Genomic DNA, 14206 nt, shown 5'->3' on the forward strand with positions numbered 1-14206 from the left:
CTGATCCTATTGATTTTACACAAGAGATTTGCGCGAATACGAAAGAGCAGGAACTGCTCTGTAACCACTCCCATCTCCGCTTATTCCCCGCTGAACGCATGCGGTAGGCTTGCTTGTCCATGCAGGCATCGCCTCCATCCCCTGAGCTTCCAGAAATAAATTACCCCAAATTCAGATATTCAGTACCTATTAGCTCACAAATGTGTGGTAAATATTACCGGTCCCTGAATACACTAACATTATTTATGAGTTTCCTTTTGATTTCTTTTGTCTGCTCCTGCTTCACATCTCTTCTTTACCTTGTTAACCACACACCGTGTTTTCCCCCTTCATTGCAGGGGTGTGGAGGCAAAATGGAAACCACATTTTACGGGAGGGGAGGCGGGATGGGAAGCAGTGCTGGAAGGAGGTGATGTTTGCCTGGAAGGAAAGCGCTAGGGAAGTTGTGCTCAAAACAGAGTGCTGTCAGAAATCACATTTCCACCCCTAGAGGAAGGGTGTGTGGATATGGGAGGTGAGGAACTCGGGAGAGCAGCTCCCAGAAGAGCCCAGAGGAGGAAAGGCCAACGTAGCATGAGCCCAGGGTGTCCTGCTCCCAACACAAGCGATGGCAGCCCCCTGAGCCCCACGGGGCTGCCCTGGCCCTGTCTGGAGCCAGTGTTTGCTTATGGGTCCCTCACACCATGCAGTGATGCCTCGTGCCTCCTTTTCCAGACCTGTAGGGAGGTGGAGCAGGGTTTAGAGGAAAAACCAGCTGCCCATTCACTCACACCTTCCCTTCCTTCTTGTTTATTGAAGGCATGGGGCGTCCTTTCCACACGTCAGCCAGTACACCTTGATTTTGATCATTTTTCCTTAATGCATTTTAGTTCGCTGCGCTCGACGCTTCCTCCTTTTCCCTCTAAATCTTTTTATAGTCGGGCTGCCACATTTCAATCAATGGTATGGATTAAAGTTGCATATATCGTGACTTGTTTGGTCCAGCAGGAACGCATTTAAAACAAAGCCCTATCTGCTTTATTTTCCCCATTGACATTTTTTCTTTCCTTCTTTATTCCCAGCCAGGAAAATCGCAGGATTTTAACCCGCTGGAGTTCCTAGATTATAGCACGGAGTGGCGGTGACATGGAGGCAGGTTATCTGGCGGCAGGAAAGCCCTGATCACCCTGCAAGCCACACCAAATGAACCCAAAAGGCTGAGGGAAAACATAACCCTAAGGGCTCGTTCGGTAGGCTGAGGGAGAGCACAGCCCAAAATGGTCCGGGCTGAGGGAAAACATAACCCTGAGGGCCCGTTAGGCAGGCTGAGGGAGAGCACAGCCCAAAATGGCGGCTGCACTCGACGTCTCACACGCAGCATGCCAAGGATTCGCGTGACAAGCGGTGACAGAAACAAGCCGGCGGCCACACGGCCAGCTCCCAGCCGCGGTTACAGGGGGAAGAAAGGAGCCAGAAACCGGGGGCAGCGGGCAGGAGGGCCGGGGAAAGGGGTAAGGAGCCGCGCTCGGGGGGCGGGAGGGGGGGGCTCCATGGCCGCGGCGCCTCCCTGAGGAACCCCCCGAGCTCCGCGCTCCCCTCAGGCGGGCGGCGCTGAGGCGGGGCCGCCGCGAGCATGCGCGGGCCGCGCGCGTCACGAGAGCGGGCGCGGCCGGCGGGAGCGCGGAGCCCCGGCGCGCCCCCTCCCCTCCCCTCCCCTCCCTTCCCTCCCCTCCCTCCCTCCCCTCCCCGCCTCCCGTCACAGCCCCGCCGCCCGCTCGGAGCGGAGAGCGCCACAGCCGGGAGCGGAGAGGAGTCCTTCCTCCTCCTCCTCCTCCTCCTCCTTCTCCTCCTCCTCCTCCTCCTCCGCCCCCGCCTCCGCCTCCCGGCCGGGAAGAGCTCGCCGTGCCCGCAGCCCCGCTGGATGCGCTGAGCCGCGGGGAGAGGGGCAGGAGGCAGCCGCCAGCCCCGCTGCGGTGCCCGGAGCCCGATCGCCGCCTCCCTTCCATCCCTCCCCGCCGCACGACCGCGGTGTGTGCGCGCCCCCGGCCTCCTCTCTGCAGCCCAGGCGGCGGCGGCGGCGGCGGGGGCTGCTTTTTTTTTTTTTTTTTTTTTTTTTTATCCTTCCCCCCCTACCTTTTTTTTTTTTTTTTTTTTTTAATTTTTTTAACCTTTACGGGGCCGCCATGGGATGTACCCTGAGCGCCGAGGAGCGGGCCGCCCTGGAGCGGAGCAAGGCCATCGAGAAGAACCTCAAGGAGGACGGGATCAGCGCCGCCAAAGACGTGAAACTCCTCCTGCTCGGTGAGCCCCGCTCAATCCCCGAAACTCGGCCGCCTGCCTCACCCCCCCACACTCCCATTTTCTCTCACCGCCTTTTCTCTGTCCCGACAGGGGCCGGGGAGTCGGGGAAGAGCACGATCGTGAAGCAGATGAAGTAAGTGCGGGGCCGGGCGGGGCGCGGCGGGGCGGGGGCTCGCTGAGGTGAGCGAGGGCCGCGGGCGCCATGTTTACCTGAGGGGACCGCCGCGGCGGGAAGGCGGCGCCCGGCCCCTGCCGCTGCTGTTCGGGGCCGCCGTGGTGCTGAAAGGGCCGCCGGGGCCCGAAAAGGGGAGGCGAAGTGCCGGAGCCGGGCTTGGGGGGCTCCGGGGGGATGCTGAAAGGGTTCTAAGGGGTCCTAAAGGGGCGCTGAGGGGATGGGAAGGGCCCTGAGGGGGCGCTGAGGGGCCGGGAGGGAGCCCCTGAGGGGGCTCAGAGGGGCCGGGAGGGGCTCTGAGAGGTTCTGAGGGGCCCTGAGGGGGTTTTCAGGGGCTCTGAGGGGCCCTGAGAGGGTTTTCAGGGGCCCTGAGGGGTTTCTGAAGGGGCTCTGAGGGGTTCTGAGAAGGCTCTGAGGGGGCCTTGAGGGGCTCTAAAGGCCCCTGATGGGGCTGTGAGGGGGCTCTGAGGGGCCCAGAGGAGGCTCTGAGGGTCCGTGAGGGGGCTCTGAGGGGCCCTAAGGGGGCTCTGAGGGGCTTTGACGGGGCCCTGAGGGTCCGTGAGGGGGCTCTGGGGGGCCCTGAGGGGGCTCCCTGCAGCAGGGGGGGGTCGCAGCCGCCCCGCAGCCCTGTGAGGGGGGCCGCTGTGTGGTCAAATCCGCCCGTAATGCGGATTTAAAGCCAGGCGCCCTGCCACTCCGAGCCCCTTTTAAGGGAGATTTTTTTTTTTTTTTTTTTTTGTTAGCGTTTTAATTAACGGAGGGGTTGAATTTGGCCGCCGATCGGCAATTAGATTGAAAGCGGGGTATTAAAAAAAAAAAAAAAAAAAAAAGGAGGGGGAGCAAATAAACAAAAAAAAAAAAAAAAAGGCGACAATATGGAGAAGAACCAGCTCCTTCCTACGCCTCGGGCTGCCCCTCGCTGAGGCCCGGGCCCCGTTAGCCGGCCTCTCCCCGTGCTTAATTACAATTAAGCACCGGGCCATAAACGAGGGCTTGGAGCCCCGTTCCCTGCGGGAACGCCTCCCGTGGGGCAGCAGGTGCAGCGAGGAGCCTGGGGAGCCGCTCTTCTTCCCTTCCCTTTCCCCCCCTTTTTTTTTTTTTTTTTTTTTTTAATCCCAACACGCCGAAAATCCCCCCCCAAATCCCCCGGCACACGGCGGGGCGAGGCGGAGCCATCGCGGGGGGCGCAGAGGGATGGATGGCCCCCGGGGAACCGGCTCCGGTACCCGAGGAAAGGGGGGGGGGGGGACGGCCACACGGGGAGGGCTCCGCCGCTGCCATCCGCAGTCCCGGCACGGCTGCGGCTTTCAGGCGGTTCCCGTGGTGGACAGCGCCCAGCGGGGCCTCGAACCGCCGGCAGCGCTGCCCGGCTTCGGCTCCGCTCGGCTCCTCCCGTTGCCGGCTCGGCCGCCTTCGGAGGCGGGCGGGGAGAAGCCGAGCAGGCTCGGAAATAGCCGAAGGGGTTCGGAGCCGCTCGGCAACACCATCCCCCCCCCCTTATTCCCCAAAACCACCTCCCCTAAGGGTGTGTGCTCGTCCTCGCCAAACCCTAGGGGTGACCCAAGGGGGTGACCCCCGTGTTTCTGCCCCATTCCTGTGGCCGCTGTGTCCAGCCCCAGGGGACCAAACCTCCAGCCCCACCCGAGGCAACCCTCTGGCGCTGCAGGGCTGGCGGAGAGGAGCCTCCCTTCGGTGCACGGTGGGCACGGCGGCCTCACCCACGGAGATTTGTGCGCCCTATTTCTGTCAAGCCCCCTTTGCAAAGGAGGTTTTCCACCCCGACACTTGGCTGTGGGGCCAGGAGGATGGGTTTGGTTTGCGCTCATTTGCGTGTGAGAGATGGATCGGGAGAGATGTTACTGCGGATGAATGGCAATAAATTATTTAATCTCTAGGAATCGCTTCTGCAGAAGCGTGCTGGAATGGCGGGCGGTGGGGTTTGGCTGGGGGGAGAGGCTGTAGCACCAGCATCACGGCGCACTGGGGCAGATGTGTGGAGTCGGGAGCGGGCTGTGGCCGCGGTGGCTTACACAATGAGCGCCCAGGGATTCCTCTTTCCCAGCGAGCACAGCTCTTGTTTCTTAAAGCACGTTGGATCAAGCTAACAACCGGTTTGCTGGACTAGCCCGGAATACTAAGGCCTGAAAAACACCCTGTAGTACATCTCCCCAGCAAAACACTCTGGGAGTAACGTGCGGTAGCTGGCGGGTTTGTACCCGGCTGGAAAATGCGGCGGCGGCTGCCATGGTGGAAGCTCGCAGCGCGGGGAGCGGGGAGGCGGCCGCCAGCCTGCGAACTCCAGCGAACTGTGCAGAGGCTGGGGTGGGGACAGCGGTGTTGCTAGGAGCACGGCGGCAGGAGCTGGAGGGAGCCGCGCAGCCGCGGGCGCCTGGGGGGAGAGCGATGTGCAGGGAGCGACTGGGGGAAATTAACATTTCTGAAAATTAATTTAAATATAATGCAGGCATTAGCATTTCACCTGGTCAAGCTCCATTAGACAGGCTTGCTGAGAATCTAATGAATTCTTAATAAAGATTAAATTGCACGTTCATTAGATTTTGATGAAAGAGACTGCTATTTTATTTTTTTAATACTGTGTTATTGGTGTGCTTCTAGATCATAAATCTCCTCCTTGTGAATGGCTAAAGCAGTTTCACACTTGGATATCGCCTTGCAGAGAAGCGCAGGAATGTGTAGACAGATGAGAATATGCTTAGACAAAGGAACAGGGAGCAGACATTGTTAGCGGAGGGCTGAGAAGAGGCTACGCGCTGTCCAGTTAATCCGTGAAATTTTAGGTAGTGGGAGAAGGGACAGGTAGAAACCGCTGTAATTTGGGAGTTTAGCCAGGGTGGGGAGTAGGATTTGTCAAATGAATGCAGGATGTTTTCCTCAAGTGTTCGGGGCTGCCTTTCAGCTGGTGAGCGGGGAGTTCCCCAGCGCAGGAAGAGGAGTGGGTGCACGATGGGCAGCTGGGACTGGAGGCTAGCGTGTGCCTCGGGCAGCACGGGCTGGGAATGGCACTGTCCTGAGCAGCCGTGGTGCTGTAGGCACCCTCAGCCCTTGTGCTTTGGCTGCACCCATCTTGGCTGATGACGTTTGCTCGTTATTGCTTCACGACTTCGCCCGTGCTGTAAAATGTGGGGTTGGGGCCATGCTGCTGGGGGGAGCAGTCTTGAGAGGTGTGAGGCCAGTGCAGCCCCAGGGTGTGCCTCGGTGCTCAGAATCAGTGATCGGGCTCGGTTTTCCCTCAGCTTAAACTAAAAACCAGCTTTAACCAAGCGAATCTGGGGCTCCTTTGAATATCTAAGCCAGGGGGCGAGAGATATTGTACAGGAGAAATTTGTCTTCCAGCACCCAGCCTCAGCGGGTTCACACTGACGTAGAACTGCAATGACTGTCAACATCTCTTTGGCTCTTAGATCTTGAAATAAACACTGAGCGCATGCAGAATTTAAAATACGTGATATTTTCTGGAATGGTTGGATCATAGCACCAAGGCAAGACCTGTTGTTTGCCCGGGGGAATTTTTCAGGGTCTTACAACTCTGCTGAATGTTTGTTCATCAAATGGCCCCGGACTAGGCGGATGCCCAGCACACCTCGCTCTGTCCCTGCCCAGCAGAATACTGAGGTGCATACAGCGGTCCTGTGGTGGGAACGGGTGTGTTACTGCAAGGGGAACACCCTCTGCTGCCATCAGCATGAAGCTGCTGGGGAATTCAGTGTTTAAATGCAAACGTAGAGGCTGAGTTAGCTGGCATGGCTTCAAACCCAGCGTCCTGCCACCTTTCCGGGTGGGGAGCCGGGGCACTATTCCACCTTCCAAATGAGGGGGTGGATGGTGGTGGCTACGGCGTTTGGGAGGATGCAGGGCTTCACCTGCCCGCAGCAAAAATGTTGTTGTTTTGGGGTGTTTCTTCTGGCTTTTGCCTCTGCAGAAGCAGCAGTGCTGGCAGGACCTCACTCATCAGGCTTCTTGCAGTTCCTTTTTTTCGTAAATTGTTTTTAAGTTATGACAAGGATGGGAATGTGTGATCGGGAGGAGAATAGGTGGCCGTACAGCGCTTATCTTTCCCTACCTGCTGCCTTCTCCCCAACGGCCGTCAGTCCCAATAGCCGCCTGATCTATCGGTTTGACCTTTTTCAGAGAGCCCCTCAAAACAGCCCCGGGCTCTGCTTGCTCCCCGGGTAACTGAATTACTTCTAATCTGATGAACTTCTTTGGAGTGAGAAGCAGTCCCCACCCACTGCTTTTACAGCCCGTCTCAGCGACGTGGTGGTAAATGCCACCAAAACGAAATGATGTCTTGTGAACACCCACTCGAGGCCTCGTTCTTCGCGGCGTGTCTGTCTCCAGCCCTAGCGATTTCCCACTCGCGGCCCCTTCCCCGGGAGCACCTTGCCCTGCGGGGGCTTCGCCTCCGTGTCGGCGGCGTCTGTCCTGCCCCTCAGGGCCAGCAGGATTTGAGCTGGGCACCAGTAAGCAGGGGAAGGAGCTGCAGCCTTCCTGCTGGTCTGCTCACCTCCTGCCACCTGCTCTGCTGCATCCTGACCTGGGTGTTAAGGCTCTTGTTATTATCCTGAGAGAGATTTCAAAGAAGAGCAGTAACTGTATTAGCAGGCAAGACGGAATACATTTTGGGTTTGGGTTTTTCTTTTTCCTTGACAGTTCTTAATTTGTTTCTTGTTTTAGGAATTCATAACAGTAAAAATATCTTGCAGTGACAACAGTGAACTGCATAGCTTCTCCTCTTTCAACCTAGTTTTAAAACCTTAAAAGAAATTTGCCTGTCATATTCTGACATGACACATCTAGTCCTGTTGGAAATGTTTTAGCAATCTAACGAGATGAAAGCGGTTCTTCTAATGAGCTCTGAAGAAAGAGACAAATCTGCACAAATGTAGCCGGGGATGTTTTATTTTATGTTTGGCTAACCCAGAAGTTTTAAGAAACGTTAGGTTGAGTCATGACACTTGAAGAGAAGTTGTGGTTTTCCTCCTCAGCCTGTCCTTTTCTGCCTGTCTGGGATGCAGCTTCATCCCAGATGTGAGTTCTCCAGCATGCTTACCTGGGGCAGATCATGAAAAGAAGGGAGAGGAGGAGCCGAAAAGAGATAGAGTGATGGAGGTTGAGGCAGCTCTTTGGCTCTTCTACTTATTCTGGTCAAGAGAAAGCATGAAATGAAGCGAAGAGTCACTGCTGGCAAGAGCCAGGGGGTGAGCAATGTCTCAGAGCCATCACGAGTTACCTGCGGGAGCATTTCTTCTGCCACTTTGCAGTTACAGCCTGCCCCGTAAGCATCAAGCCCCCCTGGTTTCTCCTGGATTTATTTGCAAGATAAGAAGTCATGACTGACTGCTGAAGCTGGTGGTTTGCAGCTAGAAAGCCTGTCACCAGTGCAGGGTGCAAGAGCTTGATTTTGCAAACTTCAGAGCTCGTTCACCTCCTGCTCAAGCTGTGAGGGAGGTGAAAAGCTTTTCGTGTGAGCCAGCAGCAGTTCACAGCACAACGATGGAGAAAGGCTGTGCCGTGAGGTCCGTGGTGAAACTCTGAGCACAACTGAGTGCAGAAGGCAGGGTCTGGTCCTGTATTCATAATGAGAGGCTGAAGGAAGAGAAGCTTAGGCAGGAGAGAATTGGCAAAACCTTCTCGTAGCTGGTCAGATTCAGGTGGTGTGGGTATTTAAGAGTGGTGTCTCTCTTCCTGGTGCAACTGCAAATTTCATGAGATTTGGGGCTTTCTGGAGAGCCTCAAATGGCCTCTGTGGGACCTGGGCTGGCATAACGAGGGGGTGAGCTCTGTTTCAGGGATTCTTGCTTTTGTGTTTGCTTTGGTTTTGAAAGAAAACTTCCAGTTCTCCTCACTTTCGAGACAAGATAAGAAATAAATGTATTTAGGGACTTGAGAATTGAGAGCACAATAAAATCAGCCCAAGTGAAGACAAGGAAACCAAATACATCTCAACTGCTAGATTTTTGTTTTCATTAGTGGTACAGAAACCAGTGGCTACACTTATTTCAAGTCAATTTGATTGCTCTTGTCCCCAAATCCTCTCTTTGACCTCACTGGACTTTGGACCAAATTCTTCCTAGATGATGTCTGTCCAATGTGCAGTTTTTAGGAGATCTGATGAATCTCAGCTGTTGCGTGGCACTTGGTGGGGTCCAGGAGATGGCCAAGCTTCATCCACAAAAACAGGAAACCAAAAATTCTGAAACTGACATTTTTTAAAGCCTCGGCACTTTAAAACCTAAGGTCATTTTTCTTGCCTCAAAAACTCTTTGATACCATTCTTAGAGGGAAATACTAATTATTTTTGCCTTGATTTTCCTAATGCTGAAGGAGCGCTGCGCATAATGCAAAAATCCCCCTTAACTGTTAATTGAATCACTCTCGTTTTATTTTCAAGGCCATTCATGCCAATGGCAGATGTATGGAGGCTGGAGGATTACAGTCCTGATTATAAGATGCTCTTAGGATTCTGCCTCAAATCAGGGAATGCAAAGGGCTGAAAAATGCTGCTGGATAACACAAAGCAAAGATACTGATGCTTTTCTAGTGCTGAGCAAAAAGGAGAAATTTAATCCAAAGCTCAATCATTGTCTGCTTATGGTGATAATATAATAAAACTTGATGGAGGCATTTCTTAGCTCACCAATAAAACTGCTTATCTCCCCCAACTTTCAAGTTAATTGAGAAAGAACCGAGGAGCGCTCTCTCAGGAAGGAGCCCGGGGAATTGTATAGTAAGCTGACATCACATCTGTTTTCAAATTGCTAATCGATAACAGTTTTGACATTGAAAGAGAAGAGCTTAAATTGCTTCGGTTTTCTTTATTCTCGGGCACGTCCTGCTCTGCTTGGTCACTGGAAATTATATCAGTGCATCAGCAGACCTTCCATCCAAGTATAACGTTTGTAAGGTTAAAGTAAGGGAGCTGAAGTACAACAGCTAGAAAGAGAGAGGAAGAATGTGGATAACGGAGGGACGTCCCCAGGGCTTGAGATTTTGGGCTGTGGCTGTTAGTTATCCCCCTCACCCCTGTTCTGAGGGGTTTGTGTCCTCAGGAACCAAAAGTGATTTTATCCTGGATCCTGCCTGTAGCCTTTGAAGGGGAATTTGGCTTGGCTAACAATGCAGGAGCTGCTTTTGGAGAAAGCTTGGAGACGAGGCATGCCGGGAAGCTGAGGTGCTCGTCGCCATTCCCTGCGGCTGCCTGGGGATGTGCTGCTCAGGGCAACCCAGAGCGGGCTGGGCAGAAGCAGGATCCAATGCTGGTACTAAATGCGGGGCTTAATAACAAGGAAAGGGGCTTTCTCCTCTTCGGCACCTGGCAGCCCCTCTGTACACGTTTTGAAGTACACGTTTCGCATCAGGAGGCCGTGGGGTGTCTCTAGGAGCAGCTTTGGTGAACGGAGAGGGGCTCAGCAGGATTTCGCTGGTCTGGAAGGAAACCCTACTCCCAAAATACCCAACTCAGAGAATTCATCACTTGGCTGTTAGCACTTTGGCAGGGAAGCTGGGCATGGGTGCCTCACCTCTGTGCGTGCCCCTGCTCCAAAACGTCACCCCCGGTGCTTAAATCAGCCTGAAGGGCAGAGCAGTGACTCAACGTGCTCCGAGGCTCTCCAGCAACTTTAAACCTGTATTAAATGCTCTTGTCTACAAGAGCATCATCGACAGCGACTTGTACACACTGTTAACAGTCTGGTACAAGACTTGGAGGGTTTCTGCATTACCTGTGAATTGTTACTGAAGGGGGTGAGATAAGAACGGGCCGGTATTGAGGAAAATATCACTTAAATGATAAAAAATGCGTAGCGTCTCCTAGCAGAGTGCTGTGGTTTATCCTCTCCCTGGAAGAGGCGATTGGAGTTAGGAGCTCCGATTCTGAAGCACCAGGCGCCGACAGCGCATAGGAGAGGCTGAGCACACAAAATGGATGTTAGGCACAATAATCTAGATAGCACATGAGAGGTTTTACTGCCGGCTCTCTGGAGCTGTGGTACGTGGCCGCAGCAACATGGAGCTGTTTCCCCACCGCCGGTGCTGCTCTGTGTGCTCATCACAGCCCTGTTCTGCGCTGCCTCAGCGGCCTGGGACTTGCTGGCATCGGGCTCCTGGCCCCCAGCACCTCGTCTTGGTGGCTGGCATGAAGCAGTGCCACCTCTGTGCTGCCGAGGGAGCTCAGCGAGGAGCTGCTGGCCAGCTCTGCCTCTCGCTGAAGCTACCGGTGAGATTTTCAGATCGCTGCAGGGGCACCACAAGGCAGATCTACGTGTTCCAACTGGAGGCAGCAAGAGCTAAGCCTACGTGAGTCCGTCCTCCTCCCTCCTGCACCTCTGCGGCAGCAGGGCACGTGCTCCTCCAGAGCCTGGGGTTCTGCTTAGCTGTGCCCACAGGAGGCACACACCATCCTCATGTTGGGTTTTGTGTGGGACAGCGTCCGTTTGGCCACTAAAGCCTTGATTCAGTAGATTTGGGGAAACTGTGCTTGCTTTCAGAGCCTCTTTGCACCTGTAGGTACTGCAGGAGGGTGTTAGAGGAGGGGCACTTACAGCGTGCTGCAGCTAGAGAGCCCTTCCCTTTGACCAGAGAGGTCTAAACACCTGATTAGGGGCAAGGTGGGAAAGGCACGTTGACATCGGTGGCAGTGGCTCCTTTCCAAGGTCGGGCAAGGTGGCCTGACCTCCTAGCTGCTAAATTCTAAGAGCTGCTCATCACCGGAGTGCCCGTGCCCGTGTCACAGGTGTGCCCTGTCCTCACACTTCACCGGTGACACCAGCACAGATCGTAGGATGCAGGAGAGCGACTGTGATGATCATACGCCTCGCAACGGCGTCGTGCTGTTCATTAATCACCAGTCACCCTTCGGTGATTAATTATTGAGCCAAATTGGACAATTTTTTCCACATGAATGAGGAGATAGTTACTTAATAAAGCGGAAAGCTCCTGGTAGCGTGCCCTTGTTTTCCTCAGTTTAGCTGTAGGATAAATTTATCTCCTCCTGATTTACAGCTCAGCAGAAAGCCCAAAGTGCTGCATCAACTCCCAGGTGGCTGCTGCCCGGCCACATCCCACACGGGAAACCCGCTGCTGCTCCGTGGGCGCCTTTGGGATGGTTCAGTCGGGCTGCAGGTGTATGGGCGGGTGGGCCGTGCTTTGTTACCCCGTCTCTGGGGTGCTGAGGTCACAAGGAGGCAGGGGGCAGGGGATCAGCGTTTTGCCAGACACAAGCTCAAGGCTCGGCAGCGCTTTCTGCTGGCATCAGGCATGTTCATCTCCTTTTTCTCCTTTCATATCTTTTCAAGAAATAGGTTTATTTCTCATTCCTACTTGCATAAATAACCATTTGTAATGTTTTTTTCCCTACGTGACAGGGCATGAAAATTGATTATTACACTGGTACTTTTAGTTCTGACCGGAGAGATCAAACTGTAGGGTTTTTTTTCCATTTGTGGTGGTCAAATAAATAGGTGAGGCCTTCAGATATTCAGGATTAAATTTACATTCTGATTTTTTAAGTGCTCCTACATAGGACTTTGAAATGTTTTTTGGGGGTTTCCAGTAAAATGCAGAAAAAACATCTTACACATAACAAGGATATAAACGCAGCCAGACTGGTGTATTTAAATTCCATAACAAGTGGGGGATAAATATACCGAGATTTTTAAAATAACGAAGATTATTTTATTGGCCCCCTCATTCACTTGGGCACAGCGCCTGTGTGAAGCTCTCCAGCACATCCTGCTCCATCTGTTCTCGAGGACAATCCTCCTCGTTCAGCAAAACCATCGCCTCCGTCCTCCCGAGGACATGCTCGGTGCTTCGCTCTCTGCTGTGGGCTTGCAGCAGCGCTGACCCCGCAGCTGGCTGGTTTCGAGACAGAACCAACTGCTCACCGCGCTGACGGCGAGGCCACAGGACTTGCAGTGCTGCCAAGTTGGAGATGCTACTAATCTGCACGCGGTGAAGTCCCAGCGCTGGCCGTAGCTCATGTTTCATTCACGCTCAGGTCCCAAACCTCAGCACAATGGGGTTTTCAAATCATGTGCCCATCAATAGCCATGGGCTTGCGGAGAAGTGGGTGATTGCACGCAAACAGCCTTCATCCAAATACTTACCCTGTGTTTCTCACACCTCTTGGAAAATGCAGATCGAGAAACAAAGGCTTCTTTTGTCACGGCCTTTTTCATGCAGCCTTTGTTTCCTTTTTGCCTCAGGTACCAGCTCTCAAATTTATTCCTTCTGCAGTTATTTGCAAGTGTTGTTTGCACCAAGAGAAGAAGCAATACTGTCTGTCTGTAGGAGATTTCCAAACCTCGGCAGGACAAGGACCTGAGCAACCCGTTCAATGCGAGACAGTACATCTGCTCTGGGCAGCAACCTCTAGCCTCGGTTGTTCAAAAATTCTGTAACAAGAAAACCCAAATCAGTCTCCTGCTGAAGGTTTCTAACTTCTTCCTCAACTAACTATGTTCTGGAAATAAACTGGTAGTTTGGAAACCAGCTGAGGGGCAACCTTATGCAGTGTTACCAGAGCTTTCCCCTAGAATACACAAACAGCCAGGCTCAGCGAGGAGTAGTTGGTTGCTGATTTTAATTCACACCACTTTGGCTTGTTTCTTTGCTTCTGGGTGCGGTTTTCTTGGACTGATTCCATGCAGCATTTCTCAGGCAGCCTTCTGAAATCCTAAGCTGGGGGTTGATTAACATCTCTTTTCCTTGGTGGCATGGGTTTAAGTCACCCCTGTCTGTCCCTGCTCTTTGTTACCCAGGGGACTGCTGTGGATACGGTGCTGCAGTGAACCAGGCTCTGGCACTGCTCTGGGTTAACGTAACTCAAAAAACAGAGCAGGCAGCAGAATGATCTGTCCATCAAATGCGCCCACGTAAGGCAGGAATGCATTGCAGGTTGAGATGTGAGATTGTACTGAAAGATTCAGTCACTCCTGGCTGCTTGGCTGTACCGGGGCTTAATTTTTTGAAGGTAAATCGGTCACTTTCAAAGACTTTGAGATGTAGTTTTTGAAAAGTCCTTCTGTATCCTTAGGTATTTAAATGATGCGGTGGGGTTTTTCCAAGGCAGCCTTGTTTTCTTCTATTAGTTCCTGTAAGAGCACTGCAAGTCTTCCACTGGCTTGAAAATGTGTTGTTTTAAATAAACTTCCCGTGACCCTCAGTGCAATGAAAAGGAAAGTGCAACTGTTTGTTGCTGCTTCAGCTTAGTTAGGCCATCTTTTATGCTTGCAGAGGTCAAATCCATTCCATCTGGTTATGCTTTTTCAATCACATTTACATTTTTAATGCAAAGCTCAGGTTTGCTTCACACTAGAATGATCTGCCTGGTTTTGTAACAAGCCGTAGTTGTCCTGGGGTTTGAAGACTTCTCTTTTATTTTGCCTCAGCCTTAGACAGAGTCTTTGTAAGTGATAAGGTAACATTACTCCAGTGGACTGCCCAAATGCCACAGAACCCTGCTTATACAGGTGCTGAGCAGCATTTTCAAATTCTGTTTTACCCAGAGCACATTCTGAAGCCTGCATTGCCAGCCTGGCGTTGCTGTGGTTGGTGCAGGGGAGGCTCGCACAGCTCTCTGCTGTGCCACAGCCTTTCAAAGGGGAGAGCACTGCATACAGAACTGCCGGCCCCACCACCTCTCCCCTCCAGCCACGAGCTGTCCCAATGCTCCCTCACCTCCCAGGGGCTCACCAGTTCACAGCTTCACTCAGACACCTTTCCTGCTCTTTC

The 14206-nt window shown here is 53.3% G+C and overlaps 1 protein-coding gene across 3 annotated transcripts in view; it reads left to right on the forward strand.

The window, feature by feature from the left end:
- Positions 1–2162: 2162 nt before the first annotated feature.
- Positions 2163–14206, forward strand: part of GNAO1 (G protein subunit alpha o1) — a gene marked incomplete at its 5' end in the record, with an annotated part of 129380 nt that continues 117336 nt past the window's right edge. For all 3 annotated transcript variants that reach the window (XR_014318336.1, XR_014318337.1, XM_082769981.1), the window contains 2 exons: positions 2163–2280; positions 2371–2413. Coding sequence is in view for 1 of the 3 variants with exons in the window: in XM_082769981.1 (XP_082626107.1) it covers positions 2163–2280; positions 2371–2413 (161 nt within the window). The remainder of the gene's footprint in view (positions 2281–2370; positions 2414–14206) is intronic.

This window comes from Aythya marila (genome assembly GCF_965140915.1).
Source record: "Aythya marila genome assembly, chromosome: 12".
In the NCBI taxonomy this organism is placed as follows: Eukaryota; Metazoa; Chordata; class Aves; order Anseriformes; family Anatidae; genus Aythya; species Aythya marila.